The sequence below is a fragment of the Acyrthosiphon pisum genome, chromosome A2 (genome assembly GCF_005508785.2).
Source record: "Acyrthosiphon pisum isolate AL4f chromosome A2, pea_aphid_22Mar2018_4r6ur, whole genome shotgun sequence".
NCBI lineage: Eukaryota > Metazoa > Arthropoda > Insecta > Hemiptera > Aphididae > Acyrthosiphon > Acyrthosiphon pisum.
In genome coordinates, this window is record NC_042495.1 from 44,891,678 (window position 1) to 44,915,905 (window position 24,228).

Sequence of the window (24,228 nt, forward strand, 5' to 3'; positions counted from 1 at the left end):
GCTACCTGAGTTGGCCCACCTAATTAAAAACTGATCATATAAAATGTGAAAATAACTTGCTAATTTTGAAAACCAACTTCTATTATTTGCTAATTATTCGCTATTTTTTGGCATACTTTTGATGTGTATTTGTTAACGTGGGTGGGCCAAGTTCATGGACGTGGTAGACATACACTTCTGGAGTCTGGACTCTGATTGTTTATAACCACAGTCCAAAAGACACAGATTAACAGTGGCGGGCTAAACTTCAATTTTAAATGACGCATTTTCATAATTATGTGCTTACCACCACCACCACCACCAGTGGCGTAGCTAGGGGGGGGTTTTGGGTTGTTGACCCCCCCCCCCCCTCCCCCAATTGACATTTTCCCTCGTAATAAATATATTGTTTATAGGGTTTGGGACTGCTTGCAAGTTATAAACTTGTCTTATGAAATGGTGAATTAAAATAAAAAGTTAATACAAAGTTTGAATTTGCATATTTGTGTACTTTATAACTTAAATGTACATAGGTACAATTGTCGGGAAAAATTATATTTGGATAACATTGAAAAATATCTTAAAAAATATTATGTTTGGTTAGGTACAATAGGCGATAATTTTGAGATTTGGGGAAGCCGAAGCCTAATACCATACTATTATAAAATTGAATAAGCTTAAAAAAATTAAGTAAATGTTTGGGAGGGGTGGAGGGCTGTTAAAGTTGTTGGTGGAGCTTGGCTACAGTTAGCCCTATGTTCGCATATGTAAGATTTCATAAGTCTCTTTGTGACAAAACTGAGAATTCGATACCGTGATTTTCTGTTTTCGTCTAACACACGTGTAACATAGTATTTTAGACGTGTTTTTTGCCAAACATACCAATTATTGATCTAATGAAACGATAAGAATTCTGAAAACATATTTGAATTCGTCATCAAGTCCTCTTGAAATCGACTTTTCCACATTTTTGATTTTTTGATTTTAGCTTCTCCAAAAATTGAAATACAAAAATGTTCAAATACTCTTTTTTTTATATGACTTTTTCTGGAATTTGGGAAATAATATCAACAATGTGGGAAAGTCGATTTCAAGTAGACTTGATGACGAATTCAAATCTGTTTTTAGAATTCTTATCGTTTCATTAGATCAATTGGTATGTTTGGCAAAAAACACGTCTAAAATACTATGTTACGCGTGTGTTTGGGGGGCTATGGACATTTTTTTTTTGGGGGGGAGGGGGCTTAAGTGCTTAACCCCTAAAGCCCCCCTCCCTATTTGCGCCTATGCAATTAATAATAACCTGCACTTTTAAATTTTCGAATTCAAAAGATCGTCGATATAATATATAGTCATGATAACCTTTAAATTATTCTAAATCTGAAGAAAAGACATTAAAACCGTATAATTGTATAAATATGTGAGAAAAAATTGAATAATTGTGAAATATGTAAAAATATGTAAAATCAAATAGGTATAGCTCGTTTTATCAAAAATATTGTGAAATAAATTTATCACTTGCCGAAATTAGTTTATCATGTCGCAGAGAAAATATGTATTTACATATAAATCCGAGCCCTAGTTATATTCTTTTCATATGTCATATACTCATATTATATTTTGTGTTATAATAATACCTCGAATAATACGCTTTCCGCTTCGCTAGTTATAAAAGTATTATTTAACCATGATATACCTTATTGAGTTAACAGTTATACCTATCATTATTGAATTATTCATTAATAATTAAAAACATTAAAATATTATTCAGTTATTGTGTTATCTATACTGTTCCATTATAAAAATAAAATAAAAATGTGTATCGTTTAATATAATTTAATCGTAATTTAATCATTAAAAACGAACGTTGTCATAATATTATATCAAATGTGATCTGACCGTGAACCCAACTATTCCACTATTCCGACTATCTGAGCAGTCGTGGGTAGTGGGTACCTATTATCACTGGTTATCCAGTAATCACTACACTGTGACTTCGGGCTCGGGTTACTGTTTTTTTATTTAAATTTTTTTCTGGTTGGACTGCTGGAGTCGTATTGTTGACCTTCAATATTTTGCAAAGCATGCAATCTTACTATCTTAGTAGGTACACTTGAATTCGGGATATTTTTTATTTACACAAGTTTAACTCAGTGTGCTGCCTACTGCCCACCTATACTGTGACTAAGTAGGTATTAACTAACAACCAATTCACTATTCAGTGACCGACATCCAATTGGTAAATTAATAAGTATTTTATATATTATAAAATCCATTAATTACTTATTATTTATTTATTATCATAATATGTCTATACCATACTAATTTAGTTAAATATTTAACATAATATTTAGAAAATGGTGTTGTGCAGAAAATTGCTTTCCAGACCTTTTTACAGTTGTTGTATTCGACAGCTTTCTTCCGAAGCATTCAAAAACATATGCAAGAATGAATCTTCTCTAGCACCTATATATAGGTAGATATGAATGATATGATATTATTGCACCTAGGATACATATTAGGTTAAACCTATTTAATCTATTCTGGTCCTAGTGTGCCTACAGTATTTTTAACCAAGAACATTATACAGTTTGATAGACTTTAAAATGCTGAATATATTATCACTTTGCATAATAATTTATCAAGATTTAAATATACAGTAACCTAGTACAGTAGTACATACATTAAAATATTAAATGATTAAATTATAAAAAAAATGGTTAACATTATAGTGTAATGATTAACGAATAATTCATTACATAAAGACCTTCTTATCAAAAGATCAATTAATATTAAAGAAAAAAAAACAATAACTGTTTGTCATTCCTGAAAATTTTTTAAGCCTTCCCAATTCTCAGCATGAATCGTCCAATATTTAGGTTATTTGTATTTTTTTTCACAATATTTTAAGAACTTAAATATAGTATTTGTTATGGTTAGGTTATTGTACATTTTTCTTAGTTTAATCTTGATTAATTGTACCATACAGGTTGGCTTCACAATGGCCGAACAACATTGCAATTGTAGACAAGTTTGGAGAACACACTTATTCCTCAATATTCAACAGCAGTGTCACATTGTCAAAAATAATAGAAAAATCTTTACATGGAGAAATTCAAGAACGCGTTGCAATCTTATGTCCAAACGATGCGTCTTATGTAGTTGCTCAGTGGGCTTCATGGATGAGTGGGCAAATAAGTAATACATCATTCAATTAATGTTTATTTTGCTTTTAAAATAATTTTATTTAAATTAAATTTTTGTTTGTAGTTGTACCTTTAAGTCCACTTCACCCAGCTGCTATGTTAGAATATTTCATAAGTGATAGCGATGCTAAAGTCATATTAACTACTGCTCAGTTTGAGGATATTGTACGTCCTTTAGCTGAAAAATTTAACCAAAAGTATCTTTTACTTGAAGACCATATTACTATGAATTTCAAACCACTTGGTAAAACATCATTTGAAGAAAATGATAAGGTAGAAATGTTAAATACTGACAATAATATAAGCGATGAGCAGTTCTTTGATTCAAATGCAATGATAATTTACACATCTGGATCAACCGGTTCCCCTAAAGGTAATTAAATATTATATTGTCATTATGGTTCTTGTACCATTTGTTCTCTTGGAAATATGGTTGTTTATATAGTACCGAAATATGTAATTAATAAGACTTAAAATAATTGTATACTAATATATATTACTAAAATACTCTTTGTGTCATGTTCTACATGTCAACTTTTTTTTAAACAATACATTGTATGTTTGTACTATTTTAGGTGTTTTGTTGACACATCATAATTTAAATGCGCAGATAAACTGTTTGAAAACTGCTTGGAATTGGACTAATAAAGACGTTATTCTCCACGCTCTGCCTTTGAATCACATCCACGGTATTGTGAACGCACTTATGTGTCCACTACACTCAGGTGCAAGGTACTACTGTGCAAATGTACATACATTTCTAAAAACTGCTTTATAATGCTAATTTATAAGAATTTTTATTTGAGGAAATGTTTTTCAGATGTGTTATGCTACCAAAGTTTAACGCTACTGATGTGTGGACATGGCTCTTAGCTATAGAACAATACTATGGATACAGAGTAAACATGTTTATGGGTGTACCAACTATGTATGTAAAACTTATTGAAAATTATGAAAAAATGTTTGAAAAAAATGATAGAATGGTAGAATATGTTAAAGCTGTTTGTTCTCAAAAAATCAGGCAAGTTTATATTTTGTAATCAATGTTTATTTTTTAGCAAATATAAAATTATATTTTAGATTGATGGTAAGTGGCTCAGCACCATTACCCAATACACTGTTTAGCCGTTGGGAACAGATTACTGGTCATAAATTACTAGAACGATATGGCATGAGTGAAATTGGAATGGCTCTTTCTAATCCTCTAGATGGTGAAAGAAAACCAGGTTAATATAATTTTATAATTTTTAAAATAAGATTTCATATTTTTATCTTAACTTCAGTCTTAATGATATATTGATATTAGATTTAATAATTTGCTACATTTTTTTAACCTACACAAAAGCAAGTTAAATACATTTAGCACTTTTCCCACATTCAAAAAAAAATATGTAGTATGACATAATATAACTACCGGTCCTTTCATTATAAAATGATAAAGGAATTAGTTATATAAGTGCTGTACTCTCTTACTTTTTCTACATTTATAATAATTTCAAATAATTTGTAAAACACAATCACTAATTAGTAATTACTATTAGGTATCTTGGTCTAAATTAATACGGTGTGGTGCTGCAACAATACACATACTGAGTTATAATATGCATTGTGACTTATAGGATAAGATATTTCAAAAATAAAATAGAATGTTTTGAACTGTGCTAATTCTTGTTATTCTAGGTTTTGTTGGTCAACCTTTACCGGGTGTAAATGTCCGAATTGTCAAGGATGACATTATATTACTGGAAGGGGACAGTAAAAATATAAAAATTGTCAATTCAGTAAAGCATGATACCATTGATGGTTATAGTGGGGATTTGCAAATAAATGGGAATAATGTGTTTAAGGAATATTGGCGTAAACCTGAATCAACAAAAAAAGAATTTACTGAAGACGGGTGGTTTAAGACCGGTAAATCTATATATAAATATGTCCTATCTCCTGTTAATAAATTATTCTGTTTTTAGGCGACTCCGTGAACTATGTTGATGGTAGTTTTAAAATATTAGGCCGAACATCAATAGATATAATCAAAACCGGAGGTTATAAAGTTAGTGCTTTGTTTGTTGAAACTATTATGTTACAAAACAAAATGATCAAAGACATTGCTGTGGTTGGATTACCAGATAGTACATGGGGACAGCGAATAGGTGCTTTGATTGTAATTGATGAACAACACACAATTAATGTTGAACATAAAAAATTGAAAAAAGATTTAAAATGTTGGGCTGAAACGGTATTACCACCATATAGTATACCAACAGTAATTAACATTGTTGAAGAGGTGCCCAGGAATGCTTTGGGTAAGGTGGATAAAAAATCATTACTGAAGAATTCTTTTTTAAAGTATTTGGAAACTTAACTGAACTATTTTTATTAAGACTTATAACAATCTATAACTTTATAGACTTACAACATTATTATTAGATTTGTTTTGTTATTAACACATAATTAATATTAGATTTGTTTGGTTTTTAATGTATAATTAATACTTTATAATATATTATATATTTTATACTATAATATGAATTGAGGATAAATGATGTTATTTATAAGAATATTGATGGGCTATGTCTCCTATCCCAATTATTTTGCCTACACTATATTTATACATACTATATTATTAAATTCAGTTGAATTTAGAGCAATAAATAATATTTTCATTATACAGGACCGCTCGAAGTTGAATAATAACATTTTTTTAGTAAGATGGCTAGAAATTAGAAAATGGCCATATACTTAATAAAATGTACCTATGTTAATTTGTGGGTTTGTTTCTAATAGCCAACAGATGTTTGGCTAAACTAATATAATATACTTACTTACAACCACTATTAACTATTATTTAATATGTATTATACTATATAGTCTATTTATATTATTATCATTGTACAATATTGAATGTGTATAAATATAATATATATTTAATAATTTTATCATCTACCCTTTTACATGTTATCTGTCTGATGACTTTACTTTGATTAACATCAATCTGATTTAGTAAACTTATGTCAAGTAATATTTACATGTTTCTGGTTAAGTTAAGTTCAAATCAATAATACTTTTTGATTTTATAGCATGACGGAAAAAATATGTATTCATTCTGTTTTTCAATAACTATCAATTCTGGTTTGAATTTATTCTCAGTCAAAAAATGATAATGTTTGAATCCCAAATGAAATTAAAACAATAAAATATGTAAGTACACAACACTGTTTCTCCTAAGAAGTTAAGCTTAAAATGTGTACTAATCAGTTTTATATTGCAAAATTGTATTTTCTTTTTAACTTTATTTGGCTAAGCTAATAATATACTAAAGAAATTTTAAAAGATTTTAAAATGATATGCTTTTAAATATATTTTAGCTATAAAGACTAAATATAGCAATACAAATAAGTCAACTAATAGATTGATGTTAAGTGACTCAAAATCACATTCTAATAATTTATTACACAACAATTAAACAAATAATAAAAATATAATTTGTTTCCATATAATAAATACTAGCCTTCTAAATAAACACTTTAATAAATAATAACAAAATTAGGCTGGATTAATCCTGTATGGTTTATGACCAATTGGATTTGATAAAGTTGATGAGACCATTGGTGGACGAGTCGTGACTTGTAATCTTGTTTGGCGTTTGAAGTTCGGGTTCAATTTTTTTGGCCAACTGTTTGCCCAGTTCAACACTAAAAAGATAACGTTATTAAATTATCCAAAAAAAATATATGTTGATTAAAAAAAAGGTATGATTAATGTAATAAACTTACCCCCATTGATCAAATGAGTTAATATCCCAAATAACACCTTGGACAAATATTTTTTGTTCATACAAAGCTATAAAATATATATATAATATAATTAAATAACCTGTTAAAAATATCTATGTTTATTGTACATATTATATATAACAAAATTGTATTCACCGATTAATAAACCCAATGTAAATGGAGTAATTTGCTTGAATACAATTGAGTTGGTTGGACGATTTCCAGAAAATGTTTTGTGTGCAACTAGCTTTTCGAGTTCAGCGCAGTCTAAATTCGACCCTTCAAGCTCTTTACGTGCTTCATCTGGAGTTTTACCTTTCATGAGTGCTTCAGTTTGAGCCAAAAAGTTAGCCATTAAAATCTATAAATAAATTATTAGATATAATTTTGATTTCAATTGAACTAAATTGTAATGAAATTAGATTACCTGGTGGTGAATTCCTTCACTAATACAACTGTGGGTGACAGCAGGAGCAATGAAATCCGCAGGTATGAGACGAGTACCTTGATGAATTAGTTGGTAAAATGCATGCTGTCCGTTTGTACCTGGTTCACCCCAGACAATGGGCCCAGTAGAATACGATGAAATCGGAGTACCATTTAAAGTAACTGATTTTCCGTTAGATTCCATGTCACCTTGTTGGAAGTATGCAGCGAACCTATGCATGTACTGATCATAAGGAAGAAGTGCGTGCGTTTCAGCACCGTGGAAGTTATGATACCAGATTCCCAATAAAGCCAAAATAACAGGTGCCTGAAAACAAAAAAGAAATAATGATGTTAAGTTAATTGAATGAATGCAAGTAATATTAAAAAAAAAAAACTAACATTTTTCTCCAATGGAGCGTTGACAAAATGTTGATCCATGAAATGGGCACCACTCAGTAAAGATTCAAAATTTTCAAAACCAATAGATAAGGATATTGAAAGACCAATAGCCGACCAAAGTGAGTAACGTCCACCTACCCAGTCCCAAAAACCAAACATGTTGCATTCATCGATTCCAAATTCGGTCACCTTCACTTTATTAGTAGAGAGTGCAACAAAATGTTTAGCAACGCTGGATTGCTACAAACAATTGTAGATTAAAATTAGTGTATAATAGGTAAAATAACAAAAAAATGTATATTATTTTACATCTTTAGCAGTTTCCAAAAACCATTTCTTAGCGGATGTTGCATTTGTTATAGTTTCTTGAGTAGTAAATGTTTTGCTAGCAATTATAAATAACACAGTTTCAGGTTGAACCTTCTTCAATACTTCTTTTAAATGTGTTCCATCAATATTAGACACAAAATGAACACGGGGACCTACAGCATAAGGTTTTAATGCTTCTGTCACCATTAATGGACCCTGAAAAAAATCATTGAGTATGAATAACTAGTAAACTAAGTATAGTACATAATAAATTCATAAATCATTCAAATTACTCAACTACTTAATAAAATATATTAATTAATTAACATTGCAAACATTTAAAGGTGAAACAATTATACTGTAAATTGGAACTAATAACCAATTATCATTAGAAAGATAAGATAATATCAGAATTTGTCTAAGTTTAAACAAAAAAATATTTTAGCATGGATTCAATTATCTGAATAGTGAATAACGAACTGGTCTGTAACCTTGAAAAAGTTGAAACTCAAATCACGTGATATGAGATAAAAACGGTTTGATTACCATATTATTGTTAGTCTTTGGGTGAATTACTATAAATAATGGGTAATTATTATAAGTTATAACAATAATCAAACAAAAACAAAATATTATGTCATACTTAATAACTATTGAAGTTAAAATACAATAATGATAAAATGAACAGAAAATAAATTTACTTAATCTGTATACAACTTGAACCTCATATCTAATATAGTTTGAATTACCAACTTATTGTATACACAATTAGGACCAAAAAGAGAAATCTTTATTCTTTTGTTAACATTTTAAAAGATTTAAGTTTACCAAATAGCTTGAGACTAAAATGATTATGAGTTTATGAAAGTTTTAAAACTTACCAAATCTGATCCTCCAATACCAATGTTGACTACATCTTCAATAGGTTTTCCTGTGTATCCTACCCATTTTTTTGATATTACCTTCACAATAAAAACATGTATTTAAGATTTGAAATTTTCATAATATTTATGTTACAAGTATTACTTGTTCAGTGAATTCTTTCATGTGCTCCAGAACACTGTTAACTTCTGGCATAACATCTTGACCATCAACTACTATTGGCTTATTAGACCGATTACGTAAGGCTACATGCAACACAGGTCGTTGTTCTGTTACATTGATTCGCTCACCGCCAAACAAAGCTGATCTAGCTTCTTCAACTTTACGAGCTTTTGCCTAAATCAATTAAAATTAATCATTTAATATAATAGAAAACATAATAACATTAATATAATATAAAAGTAATAGATTTGCTAAGAAAAAACATAATATTATATAACTTAATAATACTTTTAATCACATATACATTTATTTAACTTATTACTGTTAGTTTTTTTGTTTTAATAATAATTTTGTACCTCTGAAATATTTAATCATAAGGATACTTATTATGTATGACTTTTTCTATAAAGGTAAGATAGTAAAACAATAAAATATGTTAAGCCATCTGTATATATTTTTAAAATACAATAATTTACTTATTAAATTGAAATGTTCATTACATATTTTAATAATAAAATAAGCTTTCACAAACTAATTTCAAGGGCATTCATATTTCAATTTTTTTTAAAGGTCAGTGGACTAAAAAAAAAAAGTTTACTTACCAAACTAAACAATAAATCTAAGGTTTTTTCATCCACACGATTTTTTGAATAATCAAGTAACACTTCACCATCATTTGGAGTGGTTAATCGTAAGCTAAAAAAAAAAAATAATTAAATATAAATTGTTAATAAATAAGTAGGTATATACCTATATCTATTTGATTACTTTTATTTTATTAAATTAAAATAAAATCTAAAACATTATATTGAATACTATTTTTCTAAATCAAAATACCACTTTTCAAAATGATTTCAATTTAAATTTACATAACTAGGTACCTATTTGATAATATATTGAATAGTGAAATACCATGTGTTGAATCAATATTAGAACGCAAGGTTACATGATCCAAGAAAAAATCATTTTTCACGTTCAAAGAAAAAATAACCTTGAAAAAAGTGATCATTGACCATAGCCCATAGGCCATATTGTTCCTTTCTTTACATAATCCTTGATATAGAGTATAGACAATTCACTTTTCATATTTATATAGGTGTAGTATATACCTGGGTACTTAAAATTAGCTTTATTTGAGGGTCAATGTTTGAAACATGGTTTACAATTTACATCTAAGGTTGCATTTTCATGCAGAAATATTTAGTAGTAACTGAGGTAGTAGCACAATGCACAAAATAGGTATGATTAAAAAGTTAACATTATAATACTTATTATTTAGAATTAAATCAGTTTTAGACCATAAATTGCCTGATATTTAAGTAATTAAGTAAATAATACCACATATTTTTAAATAATATGATAATTATTAATTCAGTATAATAGATTTTTTTAGTATATACCTAATTAGTATGAAAATTCAAAATCCACTTAAGTAAGAAATCTAGACTAGAAGATATTCCCAAGATTATCTGAACGTAGATAAGAACTACGAGAAAGAGATGAAGAAGGTGATACCCATGAGTAGTTTCACTAAGTATAACTATATATAAACAAAACAATCAAAATGTATTGGAAAATTCAAAATACTCGCCTTGAGAAAAAGTACATCAATAACACATTTAGAGAGGACTTCATAACACCCTGAGTAGGCTTTCTTATAATTGATTATTATGATTTAAGAATAAGTAATGATATTATTTTAATTTATTTCAGAGATACCTAGGTTTTGTTTAATTTTTATATTTCTTAATATCAGAAAGTACCACCGTCATACGAATACTCTGGTTGAAAACCAGATATTGATCTGAGTATAGTTACAAACGAATCCGCAAACGCCGGGAGACTAATATATCTGTCAAAAGGTCAGTTACAGCATTGGCACATACATATATAGTACCAGATTAGACGGTATGAATCGTAATTCGAAAATAATATAAGTGGACTAGGTACAATTGCGTCTCACCTGAACTTGTCGAAACGGTCACTGCTACAGGCGAACAGATTTTTCATGTTCAGCGATGAACCAGCGGACGCGTAATGTTCGGCGAGGGCTTTGTACGCCACGTCGTCGGTGAGCAGCAATTTTCCGGACATTTTCCAGTTGAAGGTTCGTTTGGGGGTGGTCGGAGTAAGCGAGCGTGTAGGCGGTGTTGATGATGGGACCGCAAACGTTCCTGGAGGACGGTTCTGCGCAAAGTGAATAGAGTGGTGCGAGGGCAGACGGTTTTGTAAACGATGTGTCGACTATCAAGATTTAAGATTGAGATTATTATTATTATTATTATATTTATTATCTAATGGTCGTGATCGTGAAGGAGAACTCGATTTTCTCGCATTCACTAATCAAAGATACACCGAAATAAAGCTTCGGTAGTTTGGTCGGAGGGGTGGAGAGGGGGAAGGTCGACCGGCACGCCGTCGCAGCCCGACTATCGCACAAGCGCGCTATCGATAGAGATTATGGGTGGGAAACCAGTCTGTCCGCTGTCGCCATTCGCTAATACGGTTGAGAAAATCATGAAAAACTCACGCAACATACGTGTGTACGAGTGGTGTACGTAATTTAGTTATTTAAAATTTTTTCCACCACTCCCTCACACTACAAATCGCTCCCTCTCATCCGACAAATAATATTTTAATAACGCTGTGAAAATAAATTACATTTAACATTATAATAATTGTTGTGAGCTGAACGCGGAAATAGATTTTCGGCTCAAATCTCGCAACTCGTCGTTACTCGTTTGACAAAAAAAAAATACACGGAATCGCTGCCGATGTCTTGCCGTCTTATCATAAGTTTTTTTTGTTTCCAAGACGAACAATAGTAGAGTAGTAAACTATAATAATAATAATTATATATATATTATATATAGTACTAGTGGTCGTAGTAGTGGTGTTTCCTTTTTGGCTCTATCCGAAAACGGGCAATCAATTTTTTTTCCGGACAACACAATATTAAAATATTCTGATTTTCAAAAATTAAAAATCACACGCACACACCCACACACGTAAATAACACACATACACATGTACGGAGCACATTATACATCGTATTCATATACACCCATGTGTGTTATTATTACTGTTTTGTTTTTTTCATTTTAAAAATGATAAACGTCCGAATGGCGTATTAAGTTTCACGAGGCCTTCGTCGTAAACACGTCGTCCCGGAGGCCGGAACAGTCGTGACCGGACCGCACGCGCCAGTCGACGTTCACGTCGAATTTATCGTACCACCGGTAAGTAAGTATATCTGGGCGCAAAATGGCCGTTTTAGGTGACCACCGGCCCGTCGTCTGTGCGTGGACACATGACTCTCGCGTCCACCCTTACGCCGTGGCCACCGACACTCGTGGACCACACGCGCTTTTATTATCCCCGCCCCGTCATCAGCCAACCGCGTCCGCCCCGTGGAGACTTTCGCACCTCACCCTCGGCCCCCTCCACCCCGTCTAATGGACTTTTTTGTCCCCTGATTTTTAGTGTGTACTTAAAACATAATATTATTAATTATATCCATTCATTCGCGAATCGCCCTTCCTCCCCTCCCAAAACGTGTCATTATTGGGGCACCGAGAATTGGCTGCTGTAGCTATCATCCTTATCCTGGTTTTGCATTCGCCACATAATATTATATTATATATTTATACTCGTTATATTTCGTCGGTAAAGTTTCTCAGTTCCCCAAACTACCATGGAACTGTATGTGCAGTATTCTCTCCGTGGCCTGAAGCAGTTTTTAACCTTCGTGAAAATTGTTGCAGGTGGTTGTATTTTGAAAGCTTTATTCACAACTATTTGGTGGTATATAGCTCAAAAATATTTTATTTCAGAATATATTTCTTAAGGAGATATAGGTCGTATACTGTTATAACTTACATGTAACTGTTGGAAGAAATCCTTCCTTATTTCGGTAAATTTTATTGTTATTTGATTCATAGAAGTTTTTTAAACCTCAATTTAACAGGACATATATTGGGCGGGGTTGCATACATTTTAATGAAAACAAATCATTACAATTTAAGAACAACAAGATAATAACTTTAGATAATTTAGATACACCCACATTAAATATGTTACTTAATAAAAATTATTTAAAAATATGGTTAATAGTGTGAACATTTGGGTTTAAGGTGATTGATATTCAGAAAATAAGAATTGTCCTCTTCAGGCGCAATGAATCCTGCTGTTAATATTTCTAGGTATTTGAATCATGTTTATGTAAAAGTATATTTTCAGTTTTCTATTTATTACCTATCACTTTATATCTTTTAACTATTATTATAATTTCTTCACTTGCATCTTTACATTTTTAATAAGAAAAACTTATTAAACACAAGCTTTTTTTTATTCTTATACCTTCATTATTTGAATTTGTCAACTTTCAGCTTTGATACAAATTGTGACGGTCATATGAAGTACTTATTTGCTTAAATTATTACATAACTAAAAATATGCATGCATTATGCTTGGAAAAATCAAGGAAATTCAATACTTAGTTTCAATTAATATTTAGCAACAGCTATTATCTAATTAGTTTTAGTTTTACATGAAATTTATTTTGGGTTAATACATTTAAAATCTTTGCTTAAAGCTTCTCAATAAAAGATAATAGTAAAAAGTATTTATTTTTTTTAACTTCAAATGGCTTTCAGAGTATTTCTTTAAATATTTCATGTATGTTACTAAAACACAGCACAAAATTATAAAATTAACTTTTGTAATATTTTATTTCTATTAAATTTTGGTTGCTTCATTTAATGTATATACATTTCTATATATATGCCTAATATTAAATTGTACTTTTTTGTAGTGTGCGATACAGCATTAGTGATGAATTAAATGGATCCTCAGATAGGTTGGCTGCAACCAGAACAAGTAGGTCCCGCTCAAGAATTTTGGTCCAGAATTTTGGACTTCTCTGAAGATACAGACAGTAACGACGATAAGTATAGTACTGAAACTGTTCAAGAGGAAGAAGACGACGACAAATATACGTTGCCGTTAGATTGGAAATTTGATTTCTCTATAGACGATCAAGAAATCAAGACTAGTAATCTATATGAGCACGGCTTGTTCACAAATATAGCCAGTACATACGATATGAACAAAATGCAGGCTCATTACATTGGCAAATTTGGTGGGTGTCCATGGAGACATGGAAAAAGTTATGACCGCCAACCAATTTGCACGTATGTTCAAAGTGAAATTAAAAATAATAATTTAATTCTAATCCGGTTCTAATCATTATTTTAATAATTTAGCCTCCACAAAGAGATAGAAGACTTTTTTGCGTATATGTCAGCCACACCAGAAGAACATAGCATGCGGCTCGATGTACTGGAACGTGTTACTAATGTTATACATGCTGAATGGCCTAAAGCTAAAGTTGAAGTATTTGGTAGTTTTCGAACCGGACTTTATTTGCCCACTAGGTAAAGTATCCCATAAATATCCTTTTTTCACATTTAATCTTATCATCTTAACTGTTAATATATTTGCAATTTACTATTGTTTATACTTAAGTGATATGGATCTGGTAGTAATAGGTGAATGGGATACATTACCATTGCATTCACTTGCTCAAGCTCTACTTAAAAATAGTGTCTGTAATGAAAACATTCAGGTTCTTGACAAAGCATCGGTGAGTTATTAGTTATTTAACTTAGTGAATATCGTCTGACTATTACTATTGATTATAATTACTATGGATCCCTCACTGCGGTACAAAATATGGTGCCCTGATTAACTAGCGATTCATTATAATACTAGGATTGCTAGTAAATCAGCACACTATATTTTGTACCGCAGTGAGCAATCTATAGTATTTGCAATCAATGTTATTACTGATATTACTAATATTTCGTTAGCTGATAAAATGTTTTAAACGTATATTTATATTTCCATGCTTTTTTCTTAGGTTCCAATCGTCAAAATGACAGATAAGGCTACTGATGTTAGAGTAGATATTAGTTTTAACATGAATAATGGTGTCAAATCAGCTGAAATGATAAAACACTATATGGATGTTTTTCCAATGCTTCCAAAACTTGTGTTAGTGCTAAAACAATTTTTAGCACAGAGGGACATGAATGAAGTGTTCTATGGAGGCATATCTTCTTATAGTTTGATCCTTATGGTCGTCAGTTTTTTGCAGGTACCATAAATTATAAATATTGCATGTATATTTTTAAAAATAACACTTATGTTTATTCTGTATATAGTTACATCCTAGAGGAGATTTAAATTACCCCACTGCCAATCTAGGTGTATTGTTAATAGAGTTCTTCGAACTTTATGGCAAAAAATTTAACTATATGCATACAGCTATACGTGTGAAAGATGGTGGACTATACATATCTAAAGACGAAGTAATAAAACATGCCATATAGTTCCTACAGTATAAGCATTAATTAATATACTATTTACAGGTCCAAAAAGACATGGCTGATGGTCATAGGCCAAGTATTTTGTGTATAGAGGATCCATTAACCCCGGGAAATGATATTGGTCGTGGTTCTTATGGTGCTCTTCAAGTAAAAAGTGTATTTGAATATGCATTCACCACATTAAAAGCTGCTCTTGACCCTCAAATTGTTTCACCTAGTTTTAGGTTTGTTTTTAATGTATTTTACTTTTTTAAAATATAATGAAATGAATCATTCATTTACAAATATTGAATGACTCATAAATTAGAATTAATTTCTATTATTTTAATGTTAATAACTACTTTTTGTCGCAGTATACTCGGACGAATAGTACGAGTTAATGACAAAGTTATACTTTACCGGCAGTGGGTTAGAGATACTTATGCCTTACAAAATACTCAAAGAGTGATAATTAATAATTATTTGACCACTAGTAATATTAGTAACAATGTTAGTGTGTCCACCACTACTAGTAGTAGAGCTTCTACGGTATCTTCTGGTTCTGGATCAGCTGAATCTGTAAGTGTCAATGTAAATTTATTTTATTCTTATGTTTCCTTTATAATTGATGTAACATTTATTTATTAGGACTCTGAGAGTAGTATAGAAAAATTAAGTGATGCTGGCGACCACAATGATCAGAATAGTAATTACCAACCCAGACGTAAAAATCCACATTATCATAGACATAATAGTTGGAATAATCAACAAAATTATCAAATGATTAACTCTGGTAATTATCAATGAAAAGTATTTTCAATAGATTACAAATTAATGTTCAGTAATTTAAACAATTTTAGGTAATAACCCACCTACACGAACTCAAAGAATAATATGCACTAGTCCAGCTAATAATTACCAACATCGTGGTTTCACAAACAACAATTACAATAATAATTATAACCACCATCAAAATTACCGGCCAAACGCGGGCAATAAACACCAGTATACGGGAAATTACCAACCAAACTTTGGTAATTTCATATCGCACAAACGGCAAAAAAGAAAAAACCAAACCCAAGATGTAAGATAAAATACGCGCGTCCAATCTTAAAACTTAAAAAAAAATAAACGAGACAAAGTAAATGATAACTTAAAATATAAAAAAAAATAAAAAATAAAATTCAAAAAAAATAACAAAAATACCAAAAATGTAAAAAAAAAAAACCATGAGGGTCGTCCTTTTTCGACGATTTTTTTTTCTTAAATCTAAAACAATCATATTTATTATATAGAAAAAAGTATATTTAACAAAGTTATATAAAATTAATAATTAGTTCTGAAAAAATATTTTAAAATTAAATTCAAAAATAAAAATTGCGTTTGCTTTTTTTTTTTTGAAAAAAAAAATTAATATAATTAAATAGAACTATACAGCGATTTTTTATGAAGCTGTCAATTTTTTTTTTAAATATTCACATAATTTTTTTTATTTATTTGTACATTTGAAAATGTCTAATGTTAGAAGACAAATTCATTCAACTCGGTAAACATCCTGTTGGTCCCGCGGTATACATATATTTATATAATTTTTTTTCATATGTATATAATGAATACATTAAAATATATGTGTTATAAAAAAGCATATGCTCCACTTATGTAGTTAAATCGTCACTGCCACAAAATGCATTGAAAAAAAATAAAAGAACTGTGGCGTTAACATTTAAAATCGCGCGCGTCAAAGCCCACTGTGTTCCTAGTCATTTTTATAATTAAATTTTAATTTACATGTAAATTTGTAGTTGTAAAACAAATATTATTATTTAATATTTATTATAAGAGTGCAAATAAATTGAAAGTTATTTATGTACGGACACGCTGTCTTTCAAAAACTAATAAACGCATCAACGTGGAAACATGTTCATAGGAGCTTATTTTCATCTTTACTTAATGCTAATACTGAGTGCTATGTACAAGTTGTTTTGGTTTTTTTTCTCTTTCTTTTGTTAGCATTGTTTAGATATAAGCGTGAAGTATGAAAAGTTTACGGATTGTTACTATGTTCATAAGTGTTACTTTACTACAATGCACTGCGTTGTTCTCACACCGTCATGAAAATTAATAATTTATATTTTACATATATATGTTTATGTGTATATTTTATTTTATACATATTCATATATATGTATATGCATGTGTATAAGGAAGAACACCAATAACATTGTTTATTCGGTGAAGTGTAAATAAATGTTAGATTATGATTTATGACGCACAGGTATCCACAACGCTGTGTATGAGTAGTAAGCAACTATAGTTACTATGGAGACTGTTATCTATGTCGCCAGATTATGTAAAAATGTATATTTTTTTTTTTTGAAAGGTATAAATAATACGTTTTGTTTTATTACTTTTTCTTTTTTTTTTTGTAATAAACATCTTTAGGCCAAAATGTGTGCCCTTAATAAATTTAAAACTATCCCCAAATTCATTTCCAACCATTGTAATATATCCTATTCCTTAGGTGCCTTATAAGTCCATTTTGTTCTTAAAAATCAACTTTTAAGCAATTAATAATTGTTCATGTCATTAACTGTTCCATAATATATAAGGCCATCGAGAAAATCTTAATTCATCATAAGAAAAATTAATATATCAAATAAAATATTTATGATAAAGATTGTTTGTTTAAGACTTATATTGTTTGATTGAGAACAATCCCTATATTTCAAATAATATTGATACTAATATTAAATAAGTTTTCTCTTATTTTAACAGTCAAAAACTAATTTTATAGATAATGGTTTTTATTTAAATATGTTATTCAAAACTAAAAAGGCTGTTTTATATTAATTTACCTTATTATGTAATTAATTACTCTCTAAGTGCGCATTTGATACATTGCTAACAATTTTGAAAGAACTATTAATAATTTAACCATAATAAACAGTTGTGTGGTTAATAAAACAATTTTCTACTAAAAATATGATAATAATATAAGTACATTTTAACATCAAAAGTTATCGATTAATTTTAAGTTTGGTGATAATAATGCTTAGACTGATGATTAAATGTAAATTTATTGTAATTTTTTCAAAATATACATGTATAAAATATAAAACTAAAAATAATGTTGTTGAATATTTTTCTATCAACATTTGTTTGACAATTTTAGTCTAATTCATAGATAAATTAACAAACTTTACAATTTGTCTATAAATATGAGTATTTTGACAGTACACACATTATGACTGACAGATTGTGTTTTTTTTTTTTTGATAAATGAATTACTATTTATAATGGTTTAAACATAATATAATATATGTATATCTTTCTTTGCCCAATGAAGCGATGACAAAATCATGAGATTATTGAAATAATAATTAGTACATAATTTTCTGCACACTAATTTATCAACTTTGTTCCATCTAATTAATATGTGATGACTGATTGTAGGACAATTCATGGATAATATGTATTGACATTTAACATAATATTGTGATAAAATATCCACTCCTAAATGAATTCTGAATCCTTGAGAGTTGAAAATACCTAAATATTTAATTTTGATGGTCTAATTTAGAATCTGATTTAGAAGGTACCTGATTCTGAAAAGGATTATTTTTTCTTATATTTTGATGACATTTAACATACATTTTACATTCCCAAATCAATCAGATATTCATTTTTGTCCTTTTTAACACAAAGACATCAGAGCCAGCGGTCTCGGGAGCATTTCGAATTACTATTTATTTTTTCTCTGACTCATGCGAAACCTGGACAAAATGCATTCAAGCTAATTAATTTTAAATTCTGAGTGGTTTCTTATGTTGTTATACCTCATAGAAAAACGAATAACCATGAATATTTGAATGTCTTACTAAATGTTTGTATTAGCATTTGGGCCATTTTCAAAATATTTGTATTATGAGCTTTTTACAGACATTTGATATTTTTTTTTATATAAATATCGTTAAAAGAATTTTCACTGAGTCAGAAAAATGTTAATACACGGTTTTAATATAGCCATTTAAAAATGTTATAGATACATGATTTTTTTTTTTTGATAATTATTTGAGTCAAATTTTTACGAAATTAATCAAAATAACTAACATTAATTGTAAATTATTCTGTAGTTAAAAATTTATATGTAGTGCTCATTTTTTATAGCTAAGTCTGAAAATTGTATTCAAGGTTCCTTGTTCAGTCATATGTACATAGGTGCAAATGGGGGGGGATGCTAAGCCCCCCCCAAACTTAGCCAAAGCCTCCCAAAAGTCTAGGACATACAATTTTAATATGCTATATTGCAATGGTCTGCTTGCCTTTAATATATACAGCCCCCCCAAGTCAAAAGTTGAAATTGCGCCTATGCATATGTACCTAGTTCAAAAATTTGGACCTATAAAAAGTAAACCTAACCTATAAGTACCTATAATATAGGTTAGGCCTGTTAGGTAACCCTAAATCCATCTAATAATCAAATTATATTATGCTACCAATACGGCCCACGGCTGATCAGTGACGGAACTACGTGTTTTGGAGCCCTGGCCAATATTTTTTATGGGGCTCTTGTTGATTATGGAACTATAAATAGTAAATATAAGTAAATATCTACACTTGATGTTTTGTATATTTTGCTGACAATCTTTAGACATTTTTCAGATACCTACCAATTGACAATTACTAGTTATAGTGATATATTTTATTATTCCTAATTGACGATTTATTTAAATAGATATTATTAAAATTAAAACATACTTATTACAATTAATATATTTTAAATTTGTAGCGGTCAGAATGTATTGATTTTACAATGATATTGTTTTTTTTTCTGCCTATCTACAACATTTTAAATATTATAAATGCTCCGATTTTCGAGATTAGCATATTTTCTGATAGAAAAATAAATCTATTTGCTAAATTTCTAGTAGTTTTAGAAAGCCCCACATTCCTCATTTGCAGCCTAGCCGTCACTGCGGCTGATCGCTGATGTCACAATTACATGGATATCTAATACAATTTTTTTTCGTTGTTTTTTCCATGTGCGCGTAAAATTTGACAACAAAGTTAAGTTTTTAAAAGTGTAAGTTAATTTATAATATGTTTTAGTTCAAGAGCATGGCTATCTATTTAGCCATAGTTAAGAGCTTAGATCATATACATGTAGTATATGATCTAAGTTTATAATAGCCTTACATACCCGACATCATAATTTGAGATTTACATTAGATAACTGATAGATTACAATACGATTAATACGTATCACGTACCTATGTACTAATCATGTCAGCACTTATAGAAGCTCCTTAGCCTATTGCCTATACACCTAATACTATATCTTAGTCCTTAGACTATAAAGAATAAAAAGTTTTTTGAAAGAATGAAATTTCATCGATTCTTCGGATTTACTTTGAACCACTTATTTAATTTTTCCTACGATATGTAGATATAAACGATTTTTTTTACATACCTATAGCATATTTTGGTTCTCTGCATTCTGCAAGTGTATTATACGATAAATAATAATTTATAACTACTATATTTCCAATCCCAATGAATGTTTAAAGAAATCAATTTAATATTTATTAATATAATAATATATCTAATATTTTATTTATTTATAATAATACGTTTATTTAGTCATGATAGGTATCAATATCATAAAATATTACAACAATTATGTTTAGCGGCCTGTTATAATTAAAGTGGTTGTACACTATAGACCTATTTAGGCACGGACTGGCTGGGATGCTGGCTGCTGGGATACTACAGCATCTCTTGCCCTAAAATATATTTGCCGAATATTATTTATTATATACTTAAGGACTCTAGACACGTAATGAACAGCAGATCGTTACCGACTTACGATTACTTGTAATCTATAATGTTGTACAATTTTAATTGAAAATTTGTTGTAACTTGATACTTATTTACGTTTTTAACGTATATTTAATATTTTTTTAAAACAATAAAATATGTTAATATTTTATAAATAATCTACATGTTTTAAATTTTCCTCAACAATTTTTGTTATTTGTCCTTTAAATTGTGTAGCATCCTAGCTGTGTCCTATTTTACCAGTCCACGCCTGGACTTATTAGGTACCTATAAGCTCAGGGCTAAATAAAATATATATAATATAATATAGCCATGTGTATAGGACGTTTCCTACTGCCCAGGCCCCAAAGGCGTATTTACGATTTTGGCGTCCTTGGTACACATATTTTGGAGCCCCTTTTTTCTCAGTTTATGTTTACTCATTGTCACAAAAAACTTTTAAACCCCTCTAATTAGAAAATTTACTTTTTGACAGGTACCTACCCAAAAATATATTTTTTTCCCCTTATTGCACTGACTGATGCTTCTACTACAGTTAAGATAACACTTTTATTTAACCATTATCATTTACCACTCCATTTTAGGCATGTTCTGTAGAAAAAAAATATCGATAATATCAATATCGATATATCATAAGTCAATTTATTGATATCGATATTTTTAAACATAAATATCGATATTTTGATATCAAAGTATCAAACAAAAAATAATGCACATACAATTTTATAACTTACAAATATAACATTAAAAATTGTGTATTAATTAAATAATTACAACGTCAAACTTAAAAGTTGTTAAGCAGATTCTAGATTACATATTTACATATTTAGTTCACTGTTTAAACTTTAAAGTTTAAATATTCCAATATTTTTCATCCACTGATGATAAAAACGTCAATTTTTCAAACCTCTTAGATAGCAATCGAGAACGACAGTCAGTTAATATATTACCAGCCGAAGAAAATAACCTTTCTGATGGTACAGATGAAGCCAGAACACATGCATATTTCAGTCCCAAATTTGAAAGACATTTGTAATGACTATTTTCCCAAAATGTAACTGGTGATATTGTACGATCTTCAATGTTAGATTGTAGATATAATTTAATGGAAGGCAAGTATGAGTCATTTATATTAGTAAGACTTTGCTGCGAAACATGCAAATCATGGTCATCCCATAAGCTGTCTTCAAGAACTTGTGGTTGTGGCCTGGTGTCAGAACTTTGTTCAATTTCAGTATTATTTGAATTTTCATGAAGGGTATTGGTACGTTTCATCTCTTCATGTATAAATTGAACTGCATTAGCTGCATTTAATGGTCCTCGAAAATGAATGCGTTTAAATCGAGGATCTAAAATTGTAGATACTGCTAATAAACTAATTTTTTCTACATTCTGGAAACGTTTATAAAATTCTATTTTCAGTTGATTTAATAAATGTTGAGCTTCTTTAGTTGTGCACATTAAATTATTTAATTTTTTATCCAAAATAGCTATTAATGGAATAACTTTACTAGCTGAGACATGTTTTTCTGTTGAAAATTCTTTAGTTGCAAGCTCAAACGGACAAAGCATTTTCACTCCTTCTTTAAGCACTTTAATTTCATATTGTGATGGAATTGATGGTGCACCTGAAACTCTTAACAGAGCAGTACTAACAACTTCTATCAATTCTAAAAATCTCATCAACATATAGAACAAAGAATTCCACCGAGTTGGGCATTCTTGTTTAAGCTTCAAACATGTACCTTCACTTCTACCTCCATTTAATTGTAAGTGTCTTAGTATATCAGAAGCTTTAACACTATGTCTAAAAAATGTGACTATTGATTTTACTTTCTCTACAATTTTAGTAAATTCTTCAGAACTTGACAATGCACTCCCTACTAAGAGATTTAATTTGTGAGCATAGCAAACTAAAGCTTTATCATGGCCAAATGTATCATTAATACATTTAACAATATTACTTGCACCATCAGAAATAACAGCAACAATTTTGTCTTTTGTTATTCCCCAACGTTGAATTACTTCTTCAAGATGTACATGTAATAATATATAGCATAGGTACACTAATAAATATTATTTTGTGAGTATGTCATTATAGATAACAATCACTCATCACTGGTAATTCCAACATAAAATATAAACTACTATATTATTATAATGGTAAAATGCCATTGCAGATAATTTTATATTAGTCTGTATTCAACTAGTACAAAAAACCAAAGATTTGTGTACTATACAGTCAATCTATAATATTTGGGACCTATGATTATTTACAGTAAATATTAATTATAATAATATTTAAATTTATGCGGGAAATATTGGTATATTAACATAATATTATCATCTTACATTTTTATCTTAAACCATAACCGTGATTTACGATAACGATATTATCCAATGATATATCACTGATATATCAATATTATCAAATATCAAAATATATCGATATATCAAAGCAAAATATCGATATTTGATATTATCGATATATCAAGCACATCCCTACTCCATTTATTCCTATTAAAAAGTCAACATTTATAATTAAATATGTATACCTATATATAAATATGTATAGAAATGTAATAATGAAAGGTATAATAAGAAAAGATACAGGTGGGATTGGGGTACATGTCAGGTTATGTTATCACTTATCGGTTATCACTAATATAATTTCTCAACAAATGTAATAAAATAAAAGAATTAATAATTTTTTTTTGTTAAAACTTCAATTTGAAAACAACGGCGCGTCCTTTGAGGGACTCAGAATTTGGCGCCCCGAGGAAATTAGCGCCCGTCATCCCCTTAAATACGCCACTGCAATACCTACTGCCCTACCAATATGTATAAATAATTTATAATATTCTCGTTAGGCTATAACTTATA

At 29.4% G+C, this 24,228-nt stretch overlaps 4 protein-coding genes across 10 annotated transcripts; 2 read left to right on the forward strand and 2 right to left on the reverse strand.

The window, feature by feature from the left end:
- Positions 1-1,884: 1,884 nt before the first annotated feature.
- On the forward strand, positions 1,885-6,019 carry LOC100168625 (acyl-CoA synthetase family member 3, mitochondrial). 2 transcript variants are annotated; one of them, XM_001948327.5, is made up of 9 exons: positions 1,885-2,218; positions 2,334-2,455; positions 2,969-3,177; positions 3,250-3,558; positions 3,761-3,917; positions 4,006-4,206; positions 4,266-4,411; positions 4,866-5,096; positions 5,153-6,019. In XM_001948327.5, the coding sequence occupies exons 2-9, from the start codon at positions 2,337-2,339 to the stop codon at positions 5,545-5,547; spliced, it is 1,767 nt and encodes a 588-aa protein (XP_001948362.1). In that variant the 5' UTR covers positions 1,885-2,218; positions 2,334-2,336; the 3' UTR covers positions 5,548-6,019. The 2 variants fall into 2 exon arrangements, with proteins under 2 accessions (XP_001948362.1, XP_003245230.1); XM_003245182.4 differs by lacking the exons at positions 1,885-2,218; positions 2,334-2,455 and adding an exon at positions 2,727-2,858.
- A 488-nt stretch (positions 6,020-6,507) lies between these two features.
- Positions 6,508-11,570, reverse strand: LOC100161161 (glucose-6-phosphate isomerase). Its single transcript, XM_001952294.5, has 10 exons — positions 11,103-11,570; positions 9,742-9,835; positions 9,122-9,313; positions 8,977-9,057; positions 8,096-8,311; positions 7,787-8,026; positions 7,386-7,712; positions 7,115-7,319; positions 6,959-7,025; positions 6,508-6,877 (listed from the first exon to the last, which is right to left on the reverse strand). Exons 1-10 carry the CDS (start codon positions 11,231-11,233, stop codon positions 6,754-6,756), a joined length of 1,677 nt encoding a protein of 558 aa, XP_001952329.1. The 5' UTR covers positions 11,234-11,570; the 3' UTR covers positions 6,508-6,753.
- Positions 11,571-11,632: 62 nt separating this feature from the next.
- On the forward strand, positions 11,633-16,678 carry LOC100166563 (terminal nucleotidyltransferase 4A). 6 transcript variants are annotated; one of them, XM_029490240.1, is made up of 12 exons: positions 11,633-12,378; positions 12,904-13,052; positions 13,273-13,341; positions 13,953-14,331; positions 14,404-14,574; positions 14,666-14,783; positions 15,060-15,296; positions 15,364-15,510; positions 15,571-15,752; positions 15,882-16,086; positions 16,156-16,300; positions 16,368-16,678. In XM_029490240.1, exons 4-12 carry the CDS (start codon positions 13,982-13,984, stop codon positions 16,598-16,600), a joined length of 1,788 nt encoding a protein of 595 aa, XP_029346100.1. In that variant the 5' UTR covers positions 11,633-12,378; positions 12,904-13,052; positions 13,273-13,341; positions 13,953-13,981; the 3' UTR covers positions 16,601-16,678. The 6 variants fall into 6 exon arrangements, with proteins under 6 accessions (XP_029346100.1, XP_008184110.1, XP_016660745.1 ...); XM_008185888.3 differs by lacking the exon at positions 12,904-13,052 and having other exon boundaries at positions 11,633-12,382; XM_016805256.2 differs by lacking the exon at positions 13,273-13,341.
- A 5,519-nt stretch (positions 16,679-22,197) lies between these two features.
- LOC103309706 (zinc finger BED domain-containing protein 4-like) lies at positions 22,198-23,461 on the reverse strand. The gene is made up of 2 exons (XM_029489943.1): positions 23,458-23,461; positions 22,198-23,372 (listed from the first exon to the last, which is right to left on the reverse strand). Exons 1-2 carry the CDS (start codon positions 23,459-23,461, stop codon positions 22,198-22,200), a joined length of 1,179 nt encoding a protein of 392 aa, XP_029345803.1.
- Between the last annotated feature and the right edge of the window lie 767 nt (positions 23,462-24,228).